Below are 21,814 nucleotides of genomic sequence, written 5' to 3'. Positions count from 1 at the left end.
ATTCTCCAGTTCTTCAAATGCTCAACTTTCTTAAAAGAACGAACCATTAAAGAGCAACATCAGAAAACGAGAAGGCAATTAAAAGAACAAACCGTTCAAGATTTGCCAAGCACAATGACTATATTCTGAGTTTGTAATAACACCCGATAAAACAGCACATGTCTACCGGGGCAAAGCAAAATTCTGACAAAAAGGAAAAAGAAGAATACCAGAAGTTTTAACATGATTAAAAATCAAATCCTCTCTTCCGTTTCGTATACGAATTTTAAACTGAAAATATCACAGTTCAGAATGAGCCAATAACCTTAATTGTTGACATCAGCCAGAGGACCATGGGAAGGAGATGGTTGTAAAAAGTGAATAATCCTAGTAACTTCTGCCCCAATAGGTCCACTTCTTTGCAGGCTTCCCAGAAGCAAAGCATTTAGTACCTGCACAATATTTTCCTTTGTATGAGTGAAGAATTATACAAAAGATATAATTTCCTATTCCTCTTACTCACTAATCATTTTTCTCATTCAAATAACTTTCGCAGTTTGTTCACAGATACAGATTTTCAAGCAATTACTCAGGCACCACATGCTTATGGAGTAACAGTTATAGAAAAACATAAAGACCACCTCATATTGCTCAAAAGAAATGCCAGCTTAGCTGGAGCCAAGTACCTTCTGGGAGTTCAGGCTGTTCAAATGGGGTACAGAGAGACTTAGCTGCTCCCATCTCACCCTTTGTCCGTGCTTTCACATCTTTCTCCACATCCTATATTATACAAAACTTAAAACTGTCTTTTTAAGAAAATGAGCAAGATGTCTGGAGAGATCTAAATATATTCAACTCATTCTAGTGCCTAACAAAACACTTCAGATTAATGATGCAATTCAGAGATGAAGGGTAACATGTAAGAAGCAAAACAAGACCGAATAAATGTTAAATTGTCAAGATCCCTGTAAATGGTAAGGGATTCTGCAAATTCAAGTCATACCTCCTCATCACACCAAGGAGCCAAGATCAGTTTCTTTTTCCCAAGCGCTTTTACAAACTCATCCCAAGTTTTTACAACTTCAACGCATGCATCTCTCTTTTGTTTTGCAACGTCAAATAGGCTCTGTTGAATCTTATCCAACATTCCTTTTACTTGTTCAACCAAAAAGACTCTAGAGATATCGGTCTTTTCTCCATTGTCACGGCGAACCACACGCACCTATCAAATAAAGCACATTTTGGTTTAAACTGTAGTTATATAATAGGAAAATAATGTATAAAAGAATTGAAGGAAAGCAGCAATGAGAAAAAGGGTTGGGGATTTACTTGATTATTTGCCAAGTCTCGGGGTCCTATTTCAATCCTTAGGGGAACACCTTTCATTTCCCAATTTGAGTACTTCCAACCAGGTGAGTAGTTTTCTCTAAGATCAGCTTCAGCACGAATACCAGCCTCTGAGAGGGTTGCCACAGTGGCGGCACAGGCATCAAAGATACCTTGAGTGTCTGCATCTTTGTAAGGCACAGGAATCACAATAACTTGCAAAGCCGCTACTTTAGGTGGCAACACCAAGCCTTTGTTATCCCCATGAACCATCACCATTACCCCAATCTGAAAAAAATGGAAGAAAAGGGGGCAGAAAAAAATAAGCAGAATGGCAGGAATAAGGAGAAAAGAAAAAATGGAAATTGTACGAGTGGTTAAGGATTCTTTTCACCTCCAAGCCTGTGTAATCACCTAAATCAACAAAATATATGCCCACATGATTTAATAGATGGCAGGATGGGATCACAAGGAACTTGAATTAATAGATGCTAAGAACATTCAAAGTAAAGAAAAAAGTCTTACCGTTCGAGTGCTATATGCCCAGGAATTCTGCCAGACCATAGCCTTCTCCCCCTTCTCATTTTCATAATTTATCTCAAACATTTTTGCAAAGTTTTGTCCCAAACAATGTGAGGTTGCACCTTGAATACCACGTCCAGTATTTGGAATAAATGCCTATAATGTTAATATCAAATTAAAAGCTCCTCCATTTAGATTAAAGCACATTTATGAAGCAAATAATTTATGTACAATGATTACGGCAACAAGTACAGAGTGTTATAACATGCTTGATTATATTATACCTCAACGCTAGTTGTGTAAAGTCCACCAGCAAACTTTTCCAGTTCACTCTTCCTCCCTTTTGTGACAGGAATAGCCAAAAATTCTTCATATATACGTCGGTAAAGCTCCAATATTTGAAGAACCTGAAGTATAACAAATTCAGATACAGCATAAGTGATCCAGCAGATATTCAGTGATAATTCAAAAGACAAGACAAGTGAGATTTGCAAGAACAATCAACTATGACTATTTGAGTATTTACACACTGCAGAGACCAAAATGTTACTGACATTATTGAAAGGTTAAAAACTAAGATCACATGTGAAATTCTAACGTGCTTGCTTACATACTGGATTCAAGAACTCTGAGGCAATACTGCTGTTTTAAACAAAAAGTTAATTGTTGATAAATGTGAAAGAGCAAAGGATCATCCATACAAAATCTCCTTTTATTTTGACCTTCACAAGTTCATTGTGCTCAAAGCCTCCAACAGTATAATGGACAAACTTCACTTCTCTACAGTACAAATATCGCTGAAAAATAAAAATATTAAGACTACTACCTCTGTGTCTGCCTCTTCCTTTGTTGCAAAGGCAGTATGCCCTTCTTGCCATAAAAATTCACGACTCCTACAATTAAGAAACAAGTGAGTAGTGACCACTCCATTCTAAAATATTTTAAATAAAATTCCTAGATTGCCATCAAAAGAATTGAGAAATTAACAAAGTTGAACAAGTCTAACTACCTGATAAATGGTGTGGGGTTGCTAAACTCCCATCGGACAACATTGCACCACTGGTTAAGTTTTAAAGGTAAGTCCCGATGTCCTCTTATCCACTTAGAATAATAGGGATACATAACTGTCTCACTAGTTGGGCGGATAGCAATTGGCACCTCCAAGTCGGACTCACCGGATTTTGTCACCCAAGCGACCTGATTAAACAACAGAATACTAAAAAATATTGATAAAATAAAGAAAGTATAAACTTCAAGATGAGGTGTATTCTACAAGGTTATCATGCCAAAAGAAAATTAGCTGTCACCTCTGGAGCAAAACCCTCTATGTGATCCTTCTCCTTCTGCAAAACGCCTGGAGAAACAAAGACAGGGAAATAGCAGTTCTTGACTTTCATCTTCTTGATTTCAGCATCAAAGAACGTCTACAGTTGCACATGATGGATAAGTTAACCAGAAGGAAAGGAAACAAAGATCGAGTAATGATATACTTATTTACAACTTAAAATGCACTATATGAAGATCATATGACTCACTTGCATGATCTCCCAAATTGACATTGCCCATGGCCGAAGAATATAACAGCCAGAAATGTCATAGTACTCGATCATTTCACTGTTAACAACAACCTAAAAAACAAAATGATTATATAATATTAAGATATTAAGATCCGAATGATTTAGTATAGCAAACACTAAAGCATTGCATGGTTGCTGCAAAATATACCTCAGAGTACCATTCCCCGAAATTCTCATCCTTGGTAAAGGAGAGACCCAAACCAGTCTCTTTCTTCACTTCCTTCTTTTTGCCTCCTGCAATATCAACGAAAAAAAGCATTCACAAACTTAGAAACCACCACACCCTTCTGTGCTCATTAATGATAAATCATAACCAAGCTGAGCCAAAAAAATATTATTACCACCGCCAGCCTTTTTCTGCTCCCTTCCAGCCATATCACAAACTTCAAGCAAAAAACACAATAAATCATAAGATCAGTTTCAAAATAAAGCCACTGCCCTAGTAATGACACATTTTGCAACAGTCCATTACTTGATGAGTATATAATCTATATAAGCATGTGTAAATATCCAAATAATGAAATTGCATGTCCAGCTCAGTTGGTAGAGCGCAAGGCTATTAACGATCTTACTCTCAACCGTTGGGATAGCCTACTACCATCCCTCCCCTTACCCCCATTATATATGAAAATAGAATCAACTAATTTTTAAATATTCAAATAATGGGAGAACAACTGTATCTTGATTAGTGAAGAAATCACTCATTACTTTTACTGCGTTGACCAACTTCCAAATCAGAGATCTGAAAGTGATTTTTCCTGGAGTGTCCAAAGACCAAAATTCTTGGACGTTTTTCAAAAAAGGATGTATAGAATTCCCGTTAAAACTCATATAAATCGCCCGCAAAATAAAATTGCTTAATTATTATCAGATTTTACGACAGGTATTGAAGGGCGGGTTAAATTTAGGAAGCCGGAACTGAAAACATAAGTGAAAAAAACCGAATGAAAAAAACGTGAGCTCTTACCTAGAACGGTGGTGGATGCTTTGGTTTGCCTTAGCTTATTCTCTCGACGCAGTGAAGAGAGAGAATATAAAATGAAGGAAAGAAAGATGAGCGGCGGGGAGGAAGATGATAAATTAGTGTAAAACCCTGGATTTGATTCGCTTGGGCTTGGAAACGGGGAACCCGTTTAGCGGGTAAATTAAAGTCGTACGGGTCAACGGCTCCAAATCTGTATGTTTTCCATTATTTTTTAATATATATTTATAATTGTATTTTTCCTCTTCTGTTTTAGCAACTAAACTATTGTTTTTAAAATTTTATGCGTAATGTTATGTTATTCTACTTTGATCACCGACTGCTAATAATTTAATAATACTACACTAATTTTCTCTCTAAATCAATATGTTCATATGAAGAGAACACATTAACTCGCTTGAACATTCGAAGGGTTAAACCCCTAATTTATTAAGCCAAAAACCTTTAGAGATCAATTTGATTCAAAGATATTTTAAGGGCCAAATTATACTTTGAAGGTTAAGTTATTTATTAAGCTCAAAGTAATTTACTTAAAAGTGAACATTGGGGGAAAAGAAGTATTTTTTTTTTCAAAAACAAATTTAACTATAAAATAATCCAAATAAAATGCTGCAAAAAATTCATTATAAGAATAAACCACTCCTACACACGTTGCTTAAGAAATTTACAACACATCCCAATGATGGTATATTTTCTTTAATTGCCATAGAAAAGTTACATATTTTGTTATTTGCGATATATATTATTATATTTGTATTATTAACATATAAAATAATTATATATTTATATTATTGGAATTACAAGATATCAAAATTTATATGATCTAAAATATTTTAAATAAGAATACAAAACAAAATATCACTCTGATTTCCTTAATTCGCTCTTCCCGGTGGAACACTTACAAGAATGGCATTAATCTGATTTCCCAGAAGAAAAAAAAAAACAAATGGCATAGTAATTTATATAATAATGACACCAGGCACTGCTCTACCAAAGCATTTTCAACTGTTATGAGTTACTATGAAGTATAACTGATTCCTTTAAGTTCTAAAAAATTGTAAAAATAGAGCTTGAATGATCCAAAACAGAGAAGATGAATTAGTTAGGTTACACTGCTTTCACTGAAAGAAGAACAAAATACAAAGAGCAGAATGATTACAATAAACGATGGATGGATGCAACTCACTTAACTCCATTTTTTGGAGGGAATTCATCCGCAAAACACCTAAACCATCTCTTAGATTGGTTCTGGTGGCACTACTTTTAAACCTCTAATCCATTCGCAAAAGCTCGGATCATCCAAATGTATGAAACTGCTTTTCAGTTTCGTCCGCTGTTCTGTTGTCTGGCGTCGAAGTTGTGAAAATCTTGCCTCCTGCATCGATTTCACGCAATAGTTATGGATTCATCACAAAGGGGCTAAAAGCTAACAGGCTTCTACATTTTTATTTTTCTCTTACCTGTTCGTACGGAGGATCCTTGTGCGCTGGTATCAGCAGATAAACAAAATACCGAGCCTGAGAGCTCCCCTCCTGAAATGAAATTGTGTTAGATTATTCTCTGTCAACTGCTAACAAAACACACACACACACACAACAATGCACGCAGCTAATAGAATGTGGGATCAATCAGAGCAAAAGAACCTTGAATGCAAGGATCCGAGGTGCTGGAAATCGTAACTCAGAGAGCTCTTCTGCCAATGTTCTACAAGCTGCCAAAGCTGCTGCACTTCTTCCTTTGTCAGCTGCGAGTTCAGCACCCTGAAGCTAGCAGCTGAACTCGCAGCTGGGAGACGTTTAATATTACTTCCAGAAAAATATATAAACCTAGCTTTTAACCCACTGATCAGTCTCTTTCAGGACACAAGAATGCCGTGTAAACACATACAAGTGGAAGAACAGTGAATACAAAAATGCATACATCCAGGGCAGATAGTCACCCGTAATTTTTATATATATTATATATAGAAACAGAGCTCACCACGCAAAATTTCATTCACAGTGACAACGATATATAAACATGATAGATGTATGACATAGCTACGACCACATTTAATTTTTGCATTAAGCAAAGCATGAACAGCTTCTCCTTCCCTTCCTGCTACACCAGGATACATCACCTCCCTACCGTGCCTGATATCTATACAACCGGGCTAGATGGTGTTCAAGAAGAGAGGAGAAAAAAATATAACGACCTTTGGTTGGAAACTGCCTTTAAACAAAATAAATTAACAGATCTCTATTCAATCACAAAGCAAAACCGGGTTGATTTACATAGGAGCAAAACCAGACTCATAAATCAGAGATGACAACATAGGAGCAAAAGTATCCAGAAAGCAAATATAGCAAGATATACATGACAAAGCTAGAAGAGGGGTTGATTTACATGCCAACCAAATGAACACATCTGTACCATGGTCTAGAACAACAGCTGTATCAGACTGCATGGCAAGATCATAAGCAGGCAATTCTTCAAAAGTGCCTCCTTCCCGATGCATAAGACAGCGAGGGGAAATCATGCGAAGTGAAAGATCAAAGGATGCGTTCAAAAACAGATTCCGCAGTACAGACCTCTCATCTTCATGACCAACTATACTTCCCAACAGTGGGCCCCTCCTAAGATGGAATAAAAGCTCTGGTAGTAAAGAGATTTCTTTAGGGAACAGGTAAAGCTTTGACTTCGGTATTTAAGACCCAAAATTTAAAGCAATGTCTTTGACTCTTTCATCTATTGTTTTCTGCATATCGATTGCATCAGAATAACTTTTTGCTCGCATCAGAGTCCTCTTGGCAATTATGACAGCAGCCGCTTCATATTGAACACTTTGAAGATAGGCTGAAACGCTATCCACAGTAGGCAATCTGATAGTAATCACTCTAGCTATATCAGCTTGATAAACATTTGAGTATTGAATAGCAAACTGGAAAAAAACGTAATCACTCTTTATCTCATATTTATTCTCCAACGATATTGAGAAGCATTGTGTTTCATCAACACTCAGCATTTGAATACATAGAGAAATATCATTTTCAAAGGTTTCATGGTTGTCTATATGTGCCTCTTCACCAGGACCTACAACCTGAGTAACAAGAATATCATCAGATCAGCATATCTCCAATAAACCATGGGAACCAGCAGCTCTGGCAGATGCCCTTTGCAAGTTTACACCAAAGGCTTCACCAAAGTCATCATGCAGAACCAACACACCACCTGAAACATTTGCAAGTGGCTGAAGCACAGGAACCCTTACAGGGCAAGTCCCAGCACATAGAACATCAATCACTATGTTATGTTGACAAGTCTCACGACCAAGACGCTCCATCCATTTCAATGCTGTCTTTTCTCTATGAGGATAATTAGGGTGGGTATAAGAATGAGGGACAGACACAGGACCATAAGTATTTGGTCCACCAGCACAAAAAATGATCCTGCTATTGCCACCTGGCCTTTTAACTATACCTCGAGACATATCTACAGATGGTCCTTGAATTATTGCCATAGCAACCTCAACAGCAGTACCCAAGCACCTATCTCTTGATGCTTCTGGAACATTCAACTTGTATGGCCTTAATGAAGAGAATATTAGGTGTGCAATCTCTTTTGAAGCATGCATTGGTGACAAGTAAATACCGGTTCCATAAATCAAACCTTTCAAGGACTCTTGAGTTGGTGAAGTGCCACCTGGAATCACATCAGCAGATGCTATGGATTCCCCCGAAAAGTCATAGACTGATACTGTACGACCATACAAAATAATTCCTATTCTTGTTGTTGGTGGCACTGAATCAACAAATGCATGCAAGGAGCTCTGTAAATGCTGAAGATGTGACTCATCTAAACATTCATCTATAACAAGAACAACTGGTGAAGAAGTTCTTGAATCAGTAACTGGCACAAAACTTGGTCTCTTATTCCCAGTTTGAATAAAATCAACCAGAGGAGATGACAGCTCGGGAAAATTACGGAGCTCTTCCTTGTTGGATGCTACATATTCACCTTCACTTCCATGTAGATTTCGGCAGATTACACACTACCATTGGCCAGAGCCAATTAGTATGTTGGAATAAAGATTTGAATAAGCTCCAAAATTATGGCATCGATGAGGATCACGTTGTATCACTTGAGGACCTGTTGAAGTCTCCCTTCCGGGAGAAACCAATACTCCAAAGCCTAAACTAGGTAGATTTGCTAGTTTCTTGTGTTTCAACACCTAATATACAAAATAGAAGGTAGAGGAGCAGAAAAAAGTTACAAGTACAAATAGCGTGTATAATAGCAAGACAAATAGACGGTAAAATTCAATGATAGGTACAAATCACAAATTGCAAAAAAGAACATTGAGAGTTAGGTACCGAAAGCATAGAAAATTGACTGATATAAATATTTCAGGTTTTCATTTCATTCCACAAAGAACAAAAAAATACTTTATGAGCTGAGAACAAAACGCAAGGTGACTCTCCGGCAGGCACAGAATCCTCTATAGAACCGGGAAGTTGTTGTTGAAGCTCAACTGACCCATTTGGGAAATGGGGAGGTGAAGATGTGGGCAAAGAAGAACCTGATGAGAAAGTCACTGGCTGAGGAGTTGCAGGGGACGTTCGGAAAGGCACTGCAGCAGGCCAGACTGGCATTGTAAATACAGGAGGGCCGGGGGGAATACTCAGATGGGGAATAGGGCTTCCAGTTTTTACCCCATTTTCCGGTGATAGCATAATTGGATTTTTTATTGAAGAAGAAGCGATCTGATCTGGTTGTAAATTTGGTGGAGTAAATCTAGCTGTTCCAGGTGAAATTGTCGTAGCATCGGTAATTGGACTTTTATCCCGATTAGGTGGAGGAGAAACTTGTGGTGGAGTAGTCATTGCAATTGGAACGAAAGCTTTCCTTAATTGAATATCAAAAACAATGAAACAAGGGGACTAAAATTGCAATTCCAGTAAACGAACAAATTGCAGGTTTAATCTTTTGCCAAGAATTCCGAATGCAGTGTTCACACCAGAAAAGGCGCCACAAAAACACAAAACCCCATAAACAAACAACAGCCAAGGTTGGATTTTGAAAAGGAAAACCGTCTCAAAATACCCAAAGCAGATGCAAGAATCCCCACCCGTAAATTCATCAGAATTCACCTTCCAAGATATAATAAAGAACAGAGTTAATCACTTAGCTCTCCATCTTCACCTCAATCTATTAAAAACCCTGGAATTAAATCTACGGCTTTTTTATGCATATAACAGAAAAAAATTAATGAAATTTCACACCTGAAACGAGAGGAATAAAAAAAGAAAGGATAATCTTTTTGTTTGAACTATCATAGACTTGGAATCATTGACTCATTTAATCGAACTCATTGTTCGTTGCTCTCTTTGTTGAGTTTTAGGCAAGGAAATCCCCAGGGACAGAGCCCAGTGTCACTTTGCTACCAATGGTAATTTTGACAATTTTTTATTGTTAATTTTTTTAAAAAAATTATTGTTAATTTTTAAAAATTATTTTATTTATTATTATATGATATGTTATGATATAATTAAAATTTAAAATATTTTTTAAAAAACATCACTTGATAATATTGTTGTGAGATATGAGAGATCAAATGATAAAAACAAATATTGGACTTAATGCTTAAAGTTAATAACAGAATAATTTATTTGTATATTGATAGACGATTACATTCTTTTGGCCTTGCACAAAGGAAGGGGCAGAAGTCGATGCATTCTGCACAGGAAAGGGGAAAACGTTAAACCCTAGAATTTGTTATAGTGAAATTAAACCTTTTTAAGGTGAAGAATAATGAGTGAAAGACAAGAGCTTCAGTTGGATCCGCAGATTCAATCGCCTCAGGGTTCATCAAGAGATGACATGATTTCGTGGGTGATTGCGTTGGAGACAGCTTTGCTGCCATGCTTGCCCGCCAGGGAGCTTCAAGTTATTGACCGTTCTCCCCACCCTTCTCATCAGAGTCAGTAGCTCTCACCCTTTCCTTAATTCTCAAAGCATTTTTATTTCTTTTTCTTCATATATACATATATAAAGATGATATGTCATGTTGCTTATGTGGTAGTCTTTTGATATTTTTTCGTTCCATATTTTATCACTGTTCAGAATCAGATAGATGTACTTGAATGAATGCATTAACTTACTAACGTAGTACCCAGAAAACAAGTTCAGATAAATTTAGTTAATATAAGCTTTTTGGATTAAATTCTTGTGTTCTAAAATGGTGTTTTTATTTGCAATTGCCATAGTTGATGTGGAGAGACATGCTAGAGATTTCATGGAGGCTGCCAAGAAGCTTCAGTTATACTTCCTTGGCCTGCAACGTGAGGATCAACCAAAGCTGAAATGCTCGGAAAAGTAAACCCAACAACTTTTATTGTAGATGATTGCGGTGTATGATTAAGCCACTCTAAAGAAACCCAATTTGACTTGTTTCTTGTTCTAACAGGAGATTGCAACAGTGGAAGAAGAATTGATAATGAAGTCCGAGATCATCAAGAATCAGGAGAGACTGATCCAAGGATGGAGGAAGGATTTGAGTGACCAACTGGTTAAACACAATACTAAACTGGAGAGAGTATAGCCGATTAAAATTAAGCATTAATGATATGCTTATCTCTTGGATTATAGTTCGTTTGAGATTGATCCAACCTAGGGTCTAGGGTCACAACCAGTTGTGTTATTGTTTGGTAGTGACAGTTGCATTATATCTACTGCTTGTGTAACTGAAGAAAGTACAATTAATACAATCCCTTTATATACTAAATTTAGTCATTTGATTCATACTTACGTAATCTGATTAGTACCCGCAACAAATGTTAAAACATAGAGAATTTAATAATAATTCATAGATTAAAACATAAACATCCGGTAAACAATCTATAGTAACAATCCTGAAGCGCCAGTTAAAGAGAATATGTCACAAAACAGCTATTAGATTAGATGGCAATTGCCATCTAATTGACCATCATCCATGGTCTATACACATGGCCTTCTTCTCAAGTTGGATGCAAGAGAAGAAGACTATTTCGGGCTTTCCGTCTACTTCTTTGCATAAGTAATCAACATCTGGTTTTGCTGCATCTTGAAACCTTGTAGTGCCTGCATCGCAACTGTTGATTGCATCTCGTTTTCATACTCCACAAAGGCAATACCTGGTTTTGTTTCCACCATTCTAACATCCTTTAAACCAGGGTATTGATTGAAGAGCATTTGCAGCATCATTGTGGTTGCATCATGAGGAAGATTCTGAATAAACAGAATGTTATTTGGTGGCGCGGGAGCTTCTGGAACAATTGGTCTAGCACCCAGGTAGGGTAATTGTGATAGCTGCAGCATTTTGGAGGAAAAGGAGAGATTAATGAGAAATATATACTTTCTTAACATTCTCCTTTTTCTTGATATGTAACTGATACTAATTTCAAAGTAAAAAGTATAACTAGAACCTCAAACAAATAACCATGTTTTTCATTCGATTACAACTCAGAAGTATCCAATTTTCAACTGTTAGTGTTGTGCACCATCACCAGTCTCATAGAGTATACGAGTCTCATAGAGTATAATGATATAGAATGGTCAAGTTCACTAGCATCCAAGATTCATCAGAGCAAACAAATAGGCCAGAAGTTTTCAACACAGCAAAGCAAAGAAAATTCCCATGTAGCTGAATAAAGATGCTCTTGCAGCAACCAAATCCAGCAGCTCAAAAGTTATAAATGTGGACAAAGACTGAAATATATAACCTTCTAAATAATCCATACTAACAGCATAATCAAAGTTGATTTCAACCAGGGTTCATATAGAGAGAGAAAAGTGGTCGATCGATAATAAGACACTATATTCATATCACTTACAGGAGGTGTTGCACCCGCATAACCTGGATTCAAACCTGCTGCTGCTTGATTAGGATCAAGTTGCTCTTTCCGTTTCTTCCCTCCTACATCGAGACAACATATACAAATCTCAAGAGAAGAACATGAAAGAGAACTATACAACATATAAAAAGGTATGCTACAGTTTAGAATAAGCAACACGTCAGAGAGAGAGAGAGAGAGAACACATGCTTAGTACTGAAAGTCTAAAATATAAGCATCGTCAGTTTTACTTCTCCAAAACCTTGATTCTTATCAAAGATACAACAAAGTCTAAAATATAAGCATCTAAATGCATATTCTGAAAAAATTCAACCATAATATCTCAATGGTCTGCTGTGAAAAGCTCTAACAAGGATTTTAATAAACTCAAGCTTCCAGATCCAAGAAATAGTAGAGGAAAGAACTGATTACCAACAACAAAAACAGCAGCGATACTGATCGAACCAAACCATATGCAACAAGAAAAAGTTAGTTGCTCAACTTTTAGCATTTTCAACTGAATATAAGGGGCAATGCAGAACGTACCCTTTTCTTCATGCCTCTTTCGCTTCTCTCGGGGTACAAAAGTGCCATCTGCTTTTGCTATTACATCTGATTTAGTCTTTGCATATTGTATTCTCTGTAAACATTTAAACATTGCTTTTGTTAGTTAGTAATATTAGCAGCAAATACTATGCCCCTTATGCAGATAGAGAACATGGTTGATATTTCAAATATCCAGAAAATCCGCCTATATCTTCATAATATACTTCCTATTATTCAGAAACAAGGAAAAACAATTTTGACATATTAAAAGCGGAGCTCGGAAACTTGTTGCACTCTCCATCAATGACAGAAACAAGAAACCAATTGCAAAAATACATATACCATCTCCTTGTCATAAAAGGGAAAGCCCTGCATTCGCCTAAGAGCATTGGTAGCGGAGCTAACATCCTCGAAAATAACCCAAGCTTGACCTTTGTGTTTCAGCGTCTTGAATGCTAACACATCCAGTATCTTTCCGAATTGTGAGAACACAGCGTGCAACGACTTCTTCAACTCTGCAATCATCACTCGAGAAAAAAAAAAGAAATCAAGGAAAAGAAAAAGGATGTAAGCGTTTTTTTAAGGGGGGATTTGGAGAGTTGAAATACGTACGGTCGATTTTGATCTTCTCATTGAGATTGTTGATGTATAAAGTCATATTCGGAGGAATTTCTTCTCCCTGACCCTGACTTACATCCGCCATTGTTTCCCCTGGCTCTGGCTCTAAGCTAAAGCAAAAAAGAGGTGACAGGGATGAGGAGGATGAGGTTTAAAATTCAGGGTTTATTTTTCTCCTGGGGGTGGTTGCCCTAATCGGATGCAGAACAGTCGATAGGGAAGGCCGGTAAGGTTGAGATTTCGACGCAGATATTGGTTAGGTATTGGTCATCTTTGGGCCCTAAAATTAAATTAAAAGGGTTTGCTAGGTCCATTTGAATTCCATAAGATTTTTAACTAAATAAACCCCAACACGAAAGGTCGTACGTGCCGATCTTAATCCGAGAACATTCAAGTTTATAAGAATGAGAGACTGAAAAATTAGAATTTGATAGAACTCAAGCCTAAGATATATTCTACTAAAACTCGAGTCTATAATAAAACCTATATGATAGTATGTATACTATCTATTAAATGTTTGACTGAATTAGGATCACCCGTTAACCGACTCTCGATTCAATTATAATTATTTAAATATTTTTTCTCAACGATCATTATATTATTGTAATAATATATTTCATTTTTATATAGTATTTTAAATAGTACACAATTAAATATTTAATTCTCAATGATTAAATATTATATTACTAATTTGTGTAATTCTATATTACTCCATCTATATTTTAGTGGTATGTTTTACCGTCTCAAATTGAATCAGATTAGAAAACTTTTATAATTTTGAGAGGGAGACAAACTTCTAAAATTCTATGAGAACAAAAATAAATTATCAATAAACAATGTAAAGAAATAATTTAAATATATGACAATTTAAAAAATTTAATGGCAGACTGTCTTTATCCACTCCCTTCACTCATCCCTGGAAGAAAAGAAGAGATAACCCAAATCGCGGCAAGAATAGAAAAGGCCAAGTCGACAATGCATTTGATCATCCGAACGTAAATAATGGAGTGAAAAAAAATATAAGCAGAACGTAAATAAGAAAAAATAATCAATGTCATTGAAGAATCATTATCTTAAAAATAATTTCGTCTTGACCGTGTAATCACGGGTAAATATCGTCCCCAAGGGTAACAAATAAATTTCAATATATGTAAACATATCAAACAGTGTTTCAATGCTTCTGAAACAGTAAAAAATGGATCGGACATTTAATGTTTCCGCAACAGTGAGAAATGGTTCAGACAAAGTTGAAATATCTTCTTAATGAAGAGAAGAGACAGCCTAGTTCAATGGATAAGAACTGGAACTTCAAGGAAGGTTTTATCACAAATTACAATGATGTGATATTTGTCCTGTTCTATTTGAGTCTGAGATGATAACATCTAGCAATGAGTTAGTCTAAAATCTGTCAAACATTTATCTTTCAGCCCCAAGACCTTATCAACTAACCCATTTCTAGAATTTTCCTACATCTTGGTAGAACAAATATCAATTTATCAATAGCTTCAGCATTTCAAGATTGTTGAAAATTACAGTGCTGTGATCCCTAAAAGCTACATGCATCATAAACTAGAGTAAGAACTTCAGACATCATCTCCAATTTACTGAATACATAAGACATTCTCAATTAGTCATGTTGCAATCAAAGAAACTTAAAAGTTAAGCTCAATTACCTTCCAAGGCAAACCCTGAGCCTTAATCCAGGTCTAAATGTCCTTACAAGTGCATTTTAAACATTATAAAGATTGCCTGTTATCAGCTAATATAAAATAATCCAGTCAAACTAGTCGACAGTTTTAATCACTTCAAACGACCAGATATGGCACGTCGTCATAGAATTTCAATTGAAGATACATCAAGCAACAAAACTACTGGAATTTAGAACTTATAATTCCATGTTTTGAATCGAACATGCTTTAACAATCAAGTAATCAGGGCAATCACGATGTATGCAGATTGCAGAGCACAATATGACAAGTACTAGTCAGGATATGCAGATTTATATGAAAAAAAAAATATTAGGCCACTGAAAAACCTACAATATGCAAATTAATGATTTTTTTTCCTTATTGAAATCCTTGGAGTTCTCTGCTAAGCCTTATGGGTACCTGCAGACCGAGTAACAATGATCCTGCCTGTAGAACTATACCGTGGGAGTCGCATACATCTCAACCTAGCACTTGAGTTATTGTAAGGCATTTGGCTAATGACAATACGATTCAAACATGATTGAAATCTTCACTTGTATATAATTCCTGCCGGAAACATTCTGTATTTTTCTACACCTACAACTAATGTCCAATTACTACCTCCTACTTTACCTTCAGCGATACTCACTAGTCACTACTCTCGTGTCTGCTCTAGTCCTCCTTTATACCCGTTCGACCTCTGTTTAACTCAACAGTCACTTAATAGTGATAGACTAATGAGTTATTGAGTTGTACTGAATTTGTTAATATTAGTTGAGTTGTTAAGTAATCTGTTAGTTGGTTATTAGTTTGGGTCGTTCACTCCTTCATACACTCTCATCATCGCCGATCATCTTCTTTGGCAACTATGCCTCCATTCTCACAAATGGCGATATAAATTTGCAGTTCCACTATCATATACAAGAGATAATCTTGCAAAGCATAGCCTTCTATTAACACCCAAACTAACATTCAGTGTCCCCCACGGCAATATAACAAGATAGAAACATGTCCCAAGGCTTAGCATTCTTACAATTTAACTCATGGTTTTAAAAGAAAAGATGAACTATATGTCAAAGTCCCATCGCATAGTTGATAAACCCTAAACCCTAATCCAAGCACTTAAAGCACTACCAACCATATAATATGAAACAAACACACACACGAGAGTTTGAATTCTAAACACAGAAGGAGTTAAACATCTACAAATTTCAATATATAACCAAAACCCCATTTCAATTCAACCCAAGATGAAAACTTAACATTCAATGACTTAAACATTTTCTCCCTAGAAATTCCTCTAAATTGAAGCTAAAGAAGACTTAACTCTAAGCTTGCTTACTTTCCCATTAACGCAATCCAGTCCACATCCACACTGCGGACACTCATAAAAATTATTAATTGGAAAACTTGCAGAGGCAATCCCTACCGAGAAATCCAGCTCATCTTCATCTCTAATAACCTCCACGATGTCGAGCCATAGAAAAAAGACCTTGACGCTGATCCCAGAAAGGTCTTCGAGCTTGTTATTGGATATGATTCCGCTGATTGTCGATTTGTATTTGAGTTGGTAAGATCCTTCCAACGAGAAACTACACGTACCGTTTAAATAGGCATGGAATCGACCCGTGGATTCGTCTAAATCGTACTTCACGACCCCTTTGGGGAGAAGACCGACGGGGAAGTTGTAGGCTTGAAGGACTTCGTAGGCTGACGGTGAGGGGGAATGACGATGCGAGAGGCGATTGGATGGGAAGGAAGAGGAGGAAGAGCGTTATGGGAATAGCGGAGGTGAGATTGAGAGCCATTTGTTTCTTCCTCCCTGTTTTGTTAGTCCTTTTTTCGTGTATATGGAAAATGGTTAAACTTTTTAAGCTGTTTTCAAAAGGAAATCTTGTGTTTCCTTCTGGGGACGAAGAAGATGAGCAGGGAAATGGGGTAAGGGCAGCCTGGCAGGTGGGTGCTTTGACTGGTTGTGAGTTTGGAGAGCAGGCTATGGCAAATAGCTTTCAAGTTGAAAATAGTGGTTGGTGGATGCGGTGGGTGGTACTGGTAGAGAGTCTGTTCATCGATGCTTATAGAGGCGGAATTAGTGAAATATTGTTAGTGGGCCGATTATTTAGCCCAATAAGGTAATTTTATTTTTATTTTGGGATCTATGGTAAAAGCTACAGTGTAGTTGGAACTTTTCACGTCAGACTGATGAGTTATGTAAGATATAATTTTTTAATGGGTCGTGAGAAGTGAGTTTTTGGGAATGAATATATTTAATATATTTTTAGGGATTTGTCACGCGGACGTGACGAGTTCTATTAAAAATTAATTTTTTAGAATTTTAAAAAATATCGTAAAAATATATATATTATTTTAATGGATAAGGAATTCATTACGTCGAGGTGACGAGTTCCAACGGGTCAAAAAATTGAATTTTTCGATCGTTGGTGAACGGGTAAATTTTTTTTAAATCCAATGGAACTCGTCACGCCGGTGTGATGAGTTTCACATGCTATTTTCAATTTGAAAAAACTAGTCGTTTATAACCGTTGGATAGAGTAGTATAAATAGAGGTTTGAGTTTGATTGATTTTTCACTTGAATCAAACATTCTATTGAGAGTAAAAACTTTTTTGTTGAAGATTTTGTGTTGAAATGTCCTCAAGTGAAGAAATGTTATGTCTTTATAATATTTATATTTCGTTAACCGAGTTGACTACGGTAAATTTAATTTATTTTATTTTATTTTACTTTTGAAAAAATATAATATTAATAATAATTATTTATATAATTTTATTAATTAATTTATTTTTCAAATCGTATCAAGAAGAACGAGGTATTTGTCATCGAGGAATGACGAATGAAGAGCCACATCAGCGAATTATGATATATCTTCAAAAATTCGGATTATATCCATCGACGTTTCTTCGTGATTTTAAGGTGATGACGACACTGATATCGACGTTGATTGAGCGTTGGAGGCCCGAAACACATACATTTCATTTTCCTTCTGGTGAAGTGAAGATAACATTAAAAGATGTTGTGTATCAATTTGGCGTTTCGATTAATGGTATACCATTGGTGCTTCGCAACAATTATGCGCAATATGCATTTATTTATAATTTATTGGGAAATGAGGCTCTAACCGATGTCATTGATGGGATGCGAATACGGATGACGTGGTTAGAAAGAGAATTTAGAGTATATGGACAATCAACGGAGCAAGAGGTGAAATATGCAGCTCGAGCATATCTTATGGCATTGATTGGAGGGATTTTGTTACTAGATAAATCGGACAATTTGATGCACCCCCAATATCTTTTAATATTGAAGGATTTCCTTGTATGTCTCCAATATAGTTTAGGTTCTGCAATTTTGATTTTTTGTATCGTGAACTTTACAAAGGCGACCATAGTGGTTAGTGGAAAAAAGCGGATGTAACTGGTTGTTTAGTTTTACTCCAGTCATGACGTGGTATCGTCTTCTGTTTTTGTCGCCTATTACATCTGCTTTTATAAAGTTTCCTCTTGCTGCAAGGCAAATTCATATATTTATAGTTTTGATATTTTGAAATATTTATTTAAATATTTTGAAAATGACAATAAATAATGTAGTTGTTATTTTTTTGTTTAGATGACGACACTGAATAACCAATACAAAGTTGTCTAGTGCAACCAGTAGATATCCGGATGAGGATCGAAATCGCTGGTAGATATACAGTAAATATTAATAATTTTTGCATTAACATTGAAATTTGTAATATTAATTCTTTAATTATACTAACATAATACTTTTGATAGTTTAATTGGTTGTCGTATTGTGAGTCGGAGATCCAACGGTGTCTACCGCCATTTTCTTTGAAGGAGCGGAGACATGGTGTGCCGTAACACCATTGCTCCATTTTATAATTGTTGAGATCCATGCCGTCGATAGAATTTTGGGACAATTTGGGTTTCACCAACCGATGGAAATGTCCATATATAACATAGACAATTTCCATAAAATATATGCGCGTGAGAAGCGTATAGAAGATTGGCTGAGGAAGCATGTTATATTCATACAACAATGACATGATAGCCATTTACATTTGCTTAATCGTTCCTCTCGTAACTATTTTCCGACAGGACAATCGTTTAATTGTTTAGAAAACAGTTACGACTTTAATTTTTGGAAATGGGGTGATTTGAAATAAACTGAAGAGAGTCGCCATCGACCTTTGGGTTAGGTAGGTCGAATACCTAAAAATGTCTTTTAAAAATAATTTTAAGAAAAAAATCATTTTTAAGACAAAAGCTAGTCTGCGTTTACCAAAGATTAGGTTAAAACAGATTCGGGAATCGGTTACGCGTAGGGAAGAATTAACACCCCCACAGCGCACAAAATTGGTATTGTGTCGCTTAATTAATATCTTTGCAATGAAATTTATAAATTCAAATTTAATTTAATTTTTGATCCCCAACAAAATAACAACATACAAATTTCACCATAAAAAAACAGACCGAATAAGTTAAAATTATCCAGCCTTTAGAAAGATAAAGAATATTCGATTATTTAAAAATATCGAGACCAGATCTTAAATAGTTATAACAACCTTTTCTCGATAAATTTAAATAGCCCAACATTTTTTCTTCCATTACCAAATTTTAAAGTGATGAATTAATATTTTAGGTACCACTAATGGGATACACTTTTATTTTAAATTCGTTAAAAGCGGATCTCGAATAAGTTAAGACAACCTACTTAAAACGATTTTAAATTAAAAGGGTATTACCCTTAATTCAATTATGTAATAATATCGAGTTATGCAAACGAGGATAACATACAAAATTAATAAATAAAAATAATCATCGAATTAACAAATAATATACAAAATTATCCGACAATTATGACCTTTTAATATAAAAAATTATGTACATGTAAAAAAATGCATTATATATTAAAATAATATAAAATTTATTACTTAAAAAAACAAAACTAAACCTACTTCCAGTAACCTAATTTAATGGATTCACATGTAATCATTCCACTCACCCCACGTGTATTCATCCAAGGCTAAACACTGCCATTTTACCCCATAACTTAAAGCCTAAATTAAGTTAAATTTGACTTATAGCATACAACCCTTGGCTAAAAACATCAGCGCCGCTCTCTTTATTTATTTTTTTGTTCCTCAATCGACTGAGATCCCAAACCCTATCTCATTTTTCTCTCCGTTTTGCTCTCTAATCACTAAATTGAGACCTAGAATCAATAAACTAAGAACCTAGTCTTCCTAAAACTCTCGTCGCTTTGATCCTAACACTGATGAAGAATGTCTATGGGTAAGAATCTACTCTCCTAGATCCAAACCGAAACAAGAGAACAATATGAAACGCTTTTGGAAACCTAAGAACGCGACCCCGACTTTGCTTTATACACGGTGTGAAATCTTATAGCAGGTAAAATTTGATTTCCCTTTCTGTTTTGATTCAGATTTTTATTTACTGGCCAACCTAAATTCTTTTTTCTTAAACATGGAATCCGAAAGACGACCAAACAGAGTTAACAAGACCCCATATGATTTCGCACGACCCATGTAGATTTTTAAACCCTTTTTATTCTTTATTTTTATCTTGTATTTGGCATCTAATTTGAAAATCATTAAAACGAATAAACAAAATGCTACTGTAAATAATAATGAAGAGAAAACCTTGTATGAATGATTTGGCTCTGTATTGCTTTGGCTCGTTGAAAAGAGAGAGCTGTTGTGTTTTCATTGATCTTCGAATGAGAGGAAAAAACCTCCTTTGTACACTGTTTTCTTGTTTTGAATAAGGTAGCAGAAAATTTCTCCTCTACAAATTATTTCTCCACCCGTTACAATTTGTTTTGCATCTTTTGTCTGTTGAAGAAAAAAAACCCCCTTTTGTTACAATTGTTTTCCCTTTCTTGCTTGCTAATCCCCCCTTCTGTTCGTATTTTCCCCCCTCTGTGTTGAATCCGTTTTCTCCTCGAATCCTTGATGGTTCTCCTCCTCGAATCCTTGATGGTTCTCCTCCTCGAATCCTTGATGGTTCTCCTCCTCTCCTATTATCTGTTTTCTTCTTCCTTTTTATTTCTCTTTTCAATACCAAATCCTCTTGTCATTGCATGCTCATTTTCTACGCATTTAGTGAGATTTTGATGTGTTTAGGTGAAATGATTAATTTTGCTTGACTTTGTTTGATTGAAGCAGGTGATGTGTCATTGTGGATGATTTGTGCAAATTGACTCTGACGACGGCACAACAGATGATGTGTTGAAACTTTAATTTGTTTAGGGTTTTAAGTTGGGTCAGATTTTGGGTTACTGGGTATGGATCGGGTCTCTATCTGCTTCATGGGATGCTTGGATTTATAATCTGTTGGGCTTTATTTTATGGTTCTGCACAAAATATAAATAAACTAATTAATAATAATAATAATAATTTAATATACTATAATATATAATAATAAATATAATATATATTTTAATCCCAATAAAAAAATGGGTGTCTACAGTTTCGATGTTCAACTCGAAGATTTTGATTTCACAGTTTCTCCTTACCTCCAAAATTATGAAGTAAATGGGAAATCATGCTTGACAACGCCGGAGGATCGATCTGAATGAGAGAAAATGAAGGCAAAATATGCACACACAAAAATCATCATCTTCATCTTATGCTTCTGCCGATTATTATCCATCTCGAGAAAGTTATGGTGGATATGCTCCATAT

At 35.7% G+C, this 21,814-nt stretch overlaps 2 protein-coding genes and 2 pseudogenes across 2 annotated transcripts; 1 reads left to right on the top strand and 3 right to left on the bottom strand.

Moving 5' to 3' along the window:
• Positions 1-206: 206 nt before the first annotated feature.
• Positions 207-4,462, bottom strand: LOC120127387 (proline--tRNA ligase, cytoplasmic). Its single transcript, XM_039145305.1, has 13 exons — positions 4,372-4,462; positions 3,746-3,787; positions 3,553-3,638; positions 3,363-3,455; positions 3,135-3,251; positions 2,837-3,024; positions 2,654-2,720; positions 2,112-2,234; positions 1,831-1,983; positions 1,309-1,593; positions 983-1,201; positions 666-759; positions 207-431 (listed from the first exon to the last, which is right to left on the bottom strand). Exons 2-13 carry the CDS (start codon positions 3,777-3,779, stop codon positions 367-369), a joined length of 1,524 nt encoding a protein of 507 aa, XP_039001236.1. The 5' UTR covers positions 3,780-3,787; positions 4,372-4,462; the 3' UTR covers positions 207-366.
• Positions 4,463-5,498: 1,036 nt separating this feature from the next.
• Positions 5,499-9,432, bottom strand: LOC120127386 (annotated as a pseudogene).
• Positions 9,433-10,096: 664 nt separating this feature from the next.
• On the top strand, positions 10,097-11,018 carry LOC120127389 (annotated as a pseudogene).
• A 189-nt stretch (positions 11,019-11,207) lies between these two features.
• On the bottom strand, positions 11,208-13,609 carry LOC120127388 (U1 small nuclear ribonucleoprotein A-like). Its single transcript, XM_039145306.1, has 5 exons — positions 13,395-13,609; positions 13,125-13,297; positions 12,783-12,876; positions 12,237-12,319; positions 11,208-11,712 (listed from the first exon to the last, which is right to left on the bottom strand). Exons 1-5 carry the CDS (start codon positions 13,483-13,485, stop codon positions 11,425-11,427), a joined length of 729 nt encoding a protein of 242 aa, XP_039001237.1. The 5' UTR covers positions 13,486-13,609; the 3' UTR covers positions 11,208-11,424.
• Between the last annotated feature and the right edge of the window lie 8,205 nt (positions 13,610-21,814).

Source organism: Hibiscus syriacus, unplaced genomic scaffold (genome assembly GCF_006381635.1).
Source record: "Hibiscus syriacus cultivar Baekdansim isolate YM2019G1 unplaced genomic scaffold, ASM638163v2 tig00110467_pilon, whole genome shotgun sequence".
Taxonomy (NCBI): domain Eukaryota; kingdom Viridiplantae; phylum Streptophyta; class Magnoliopsida; order Malvales; family Malvaceae; genus Hibiscus; species Hibiscus syriacus.
This window is presented reverse-complemented; position numbering and strand designations above follow the sequence as displayed.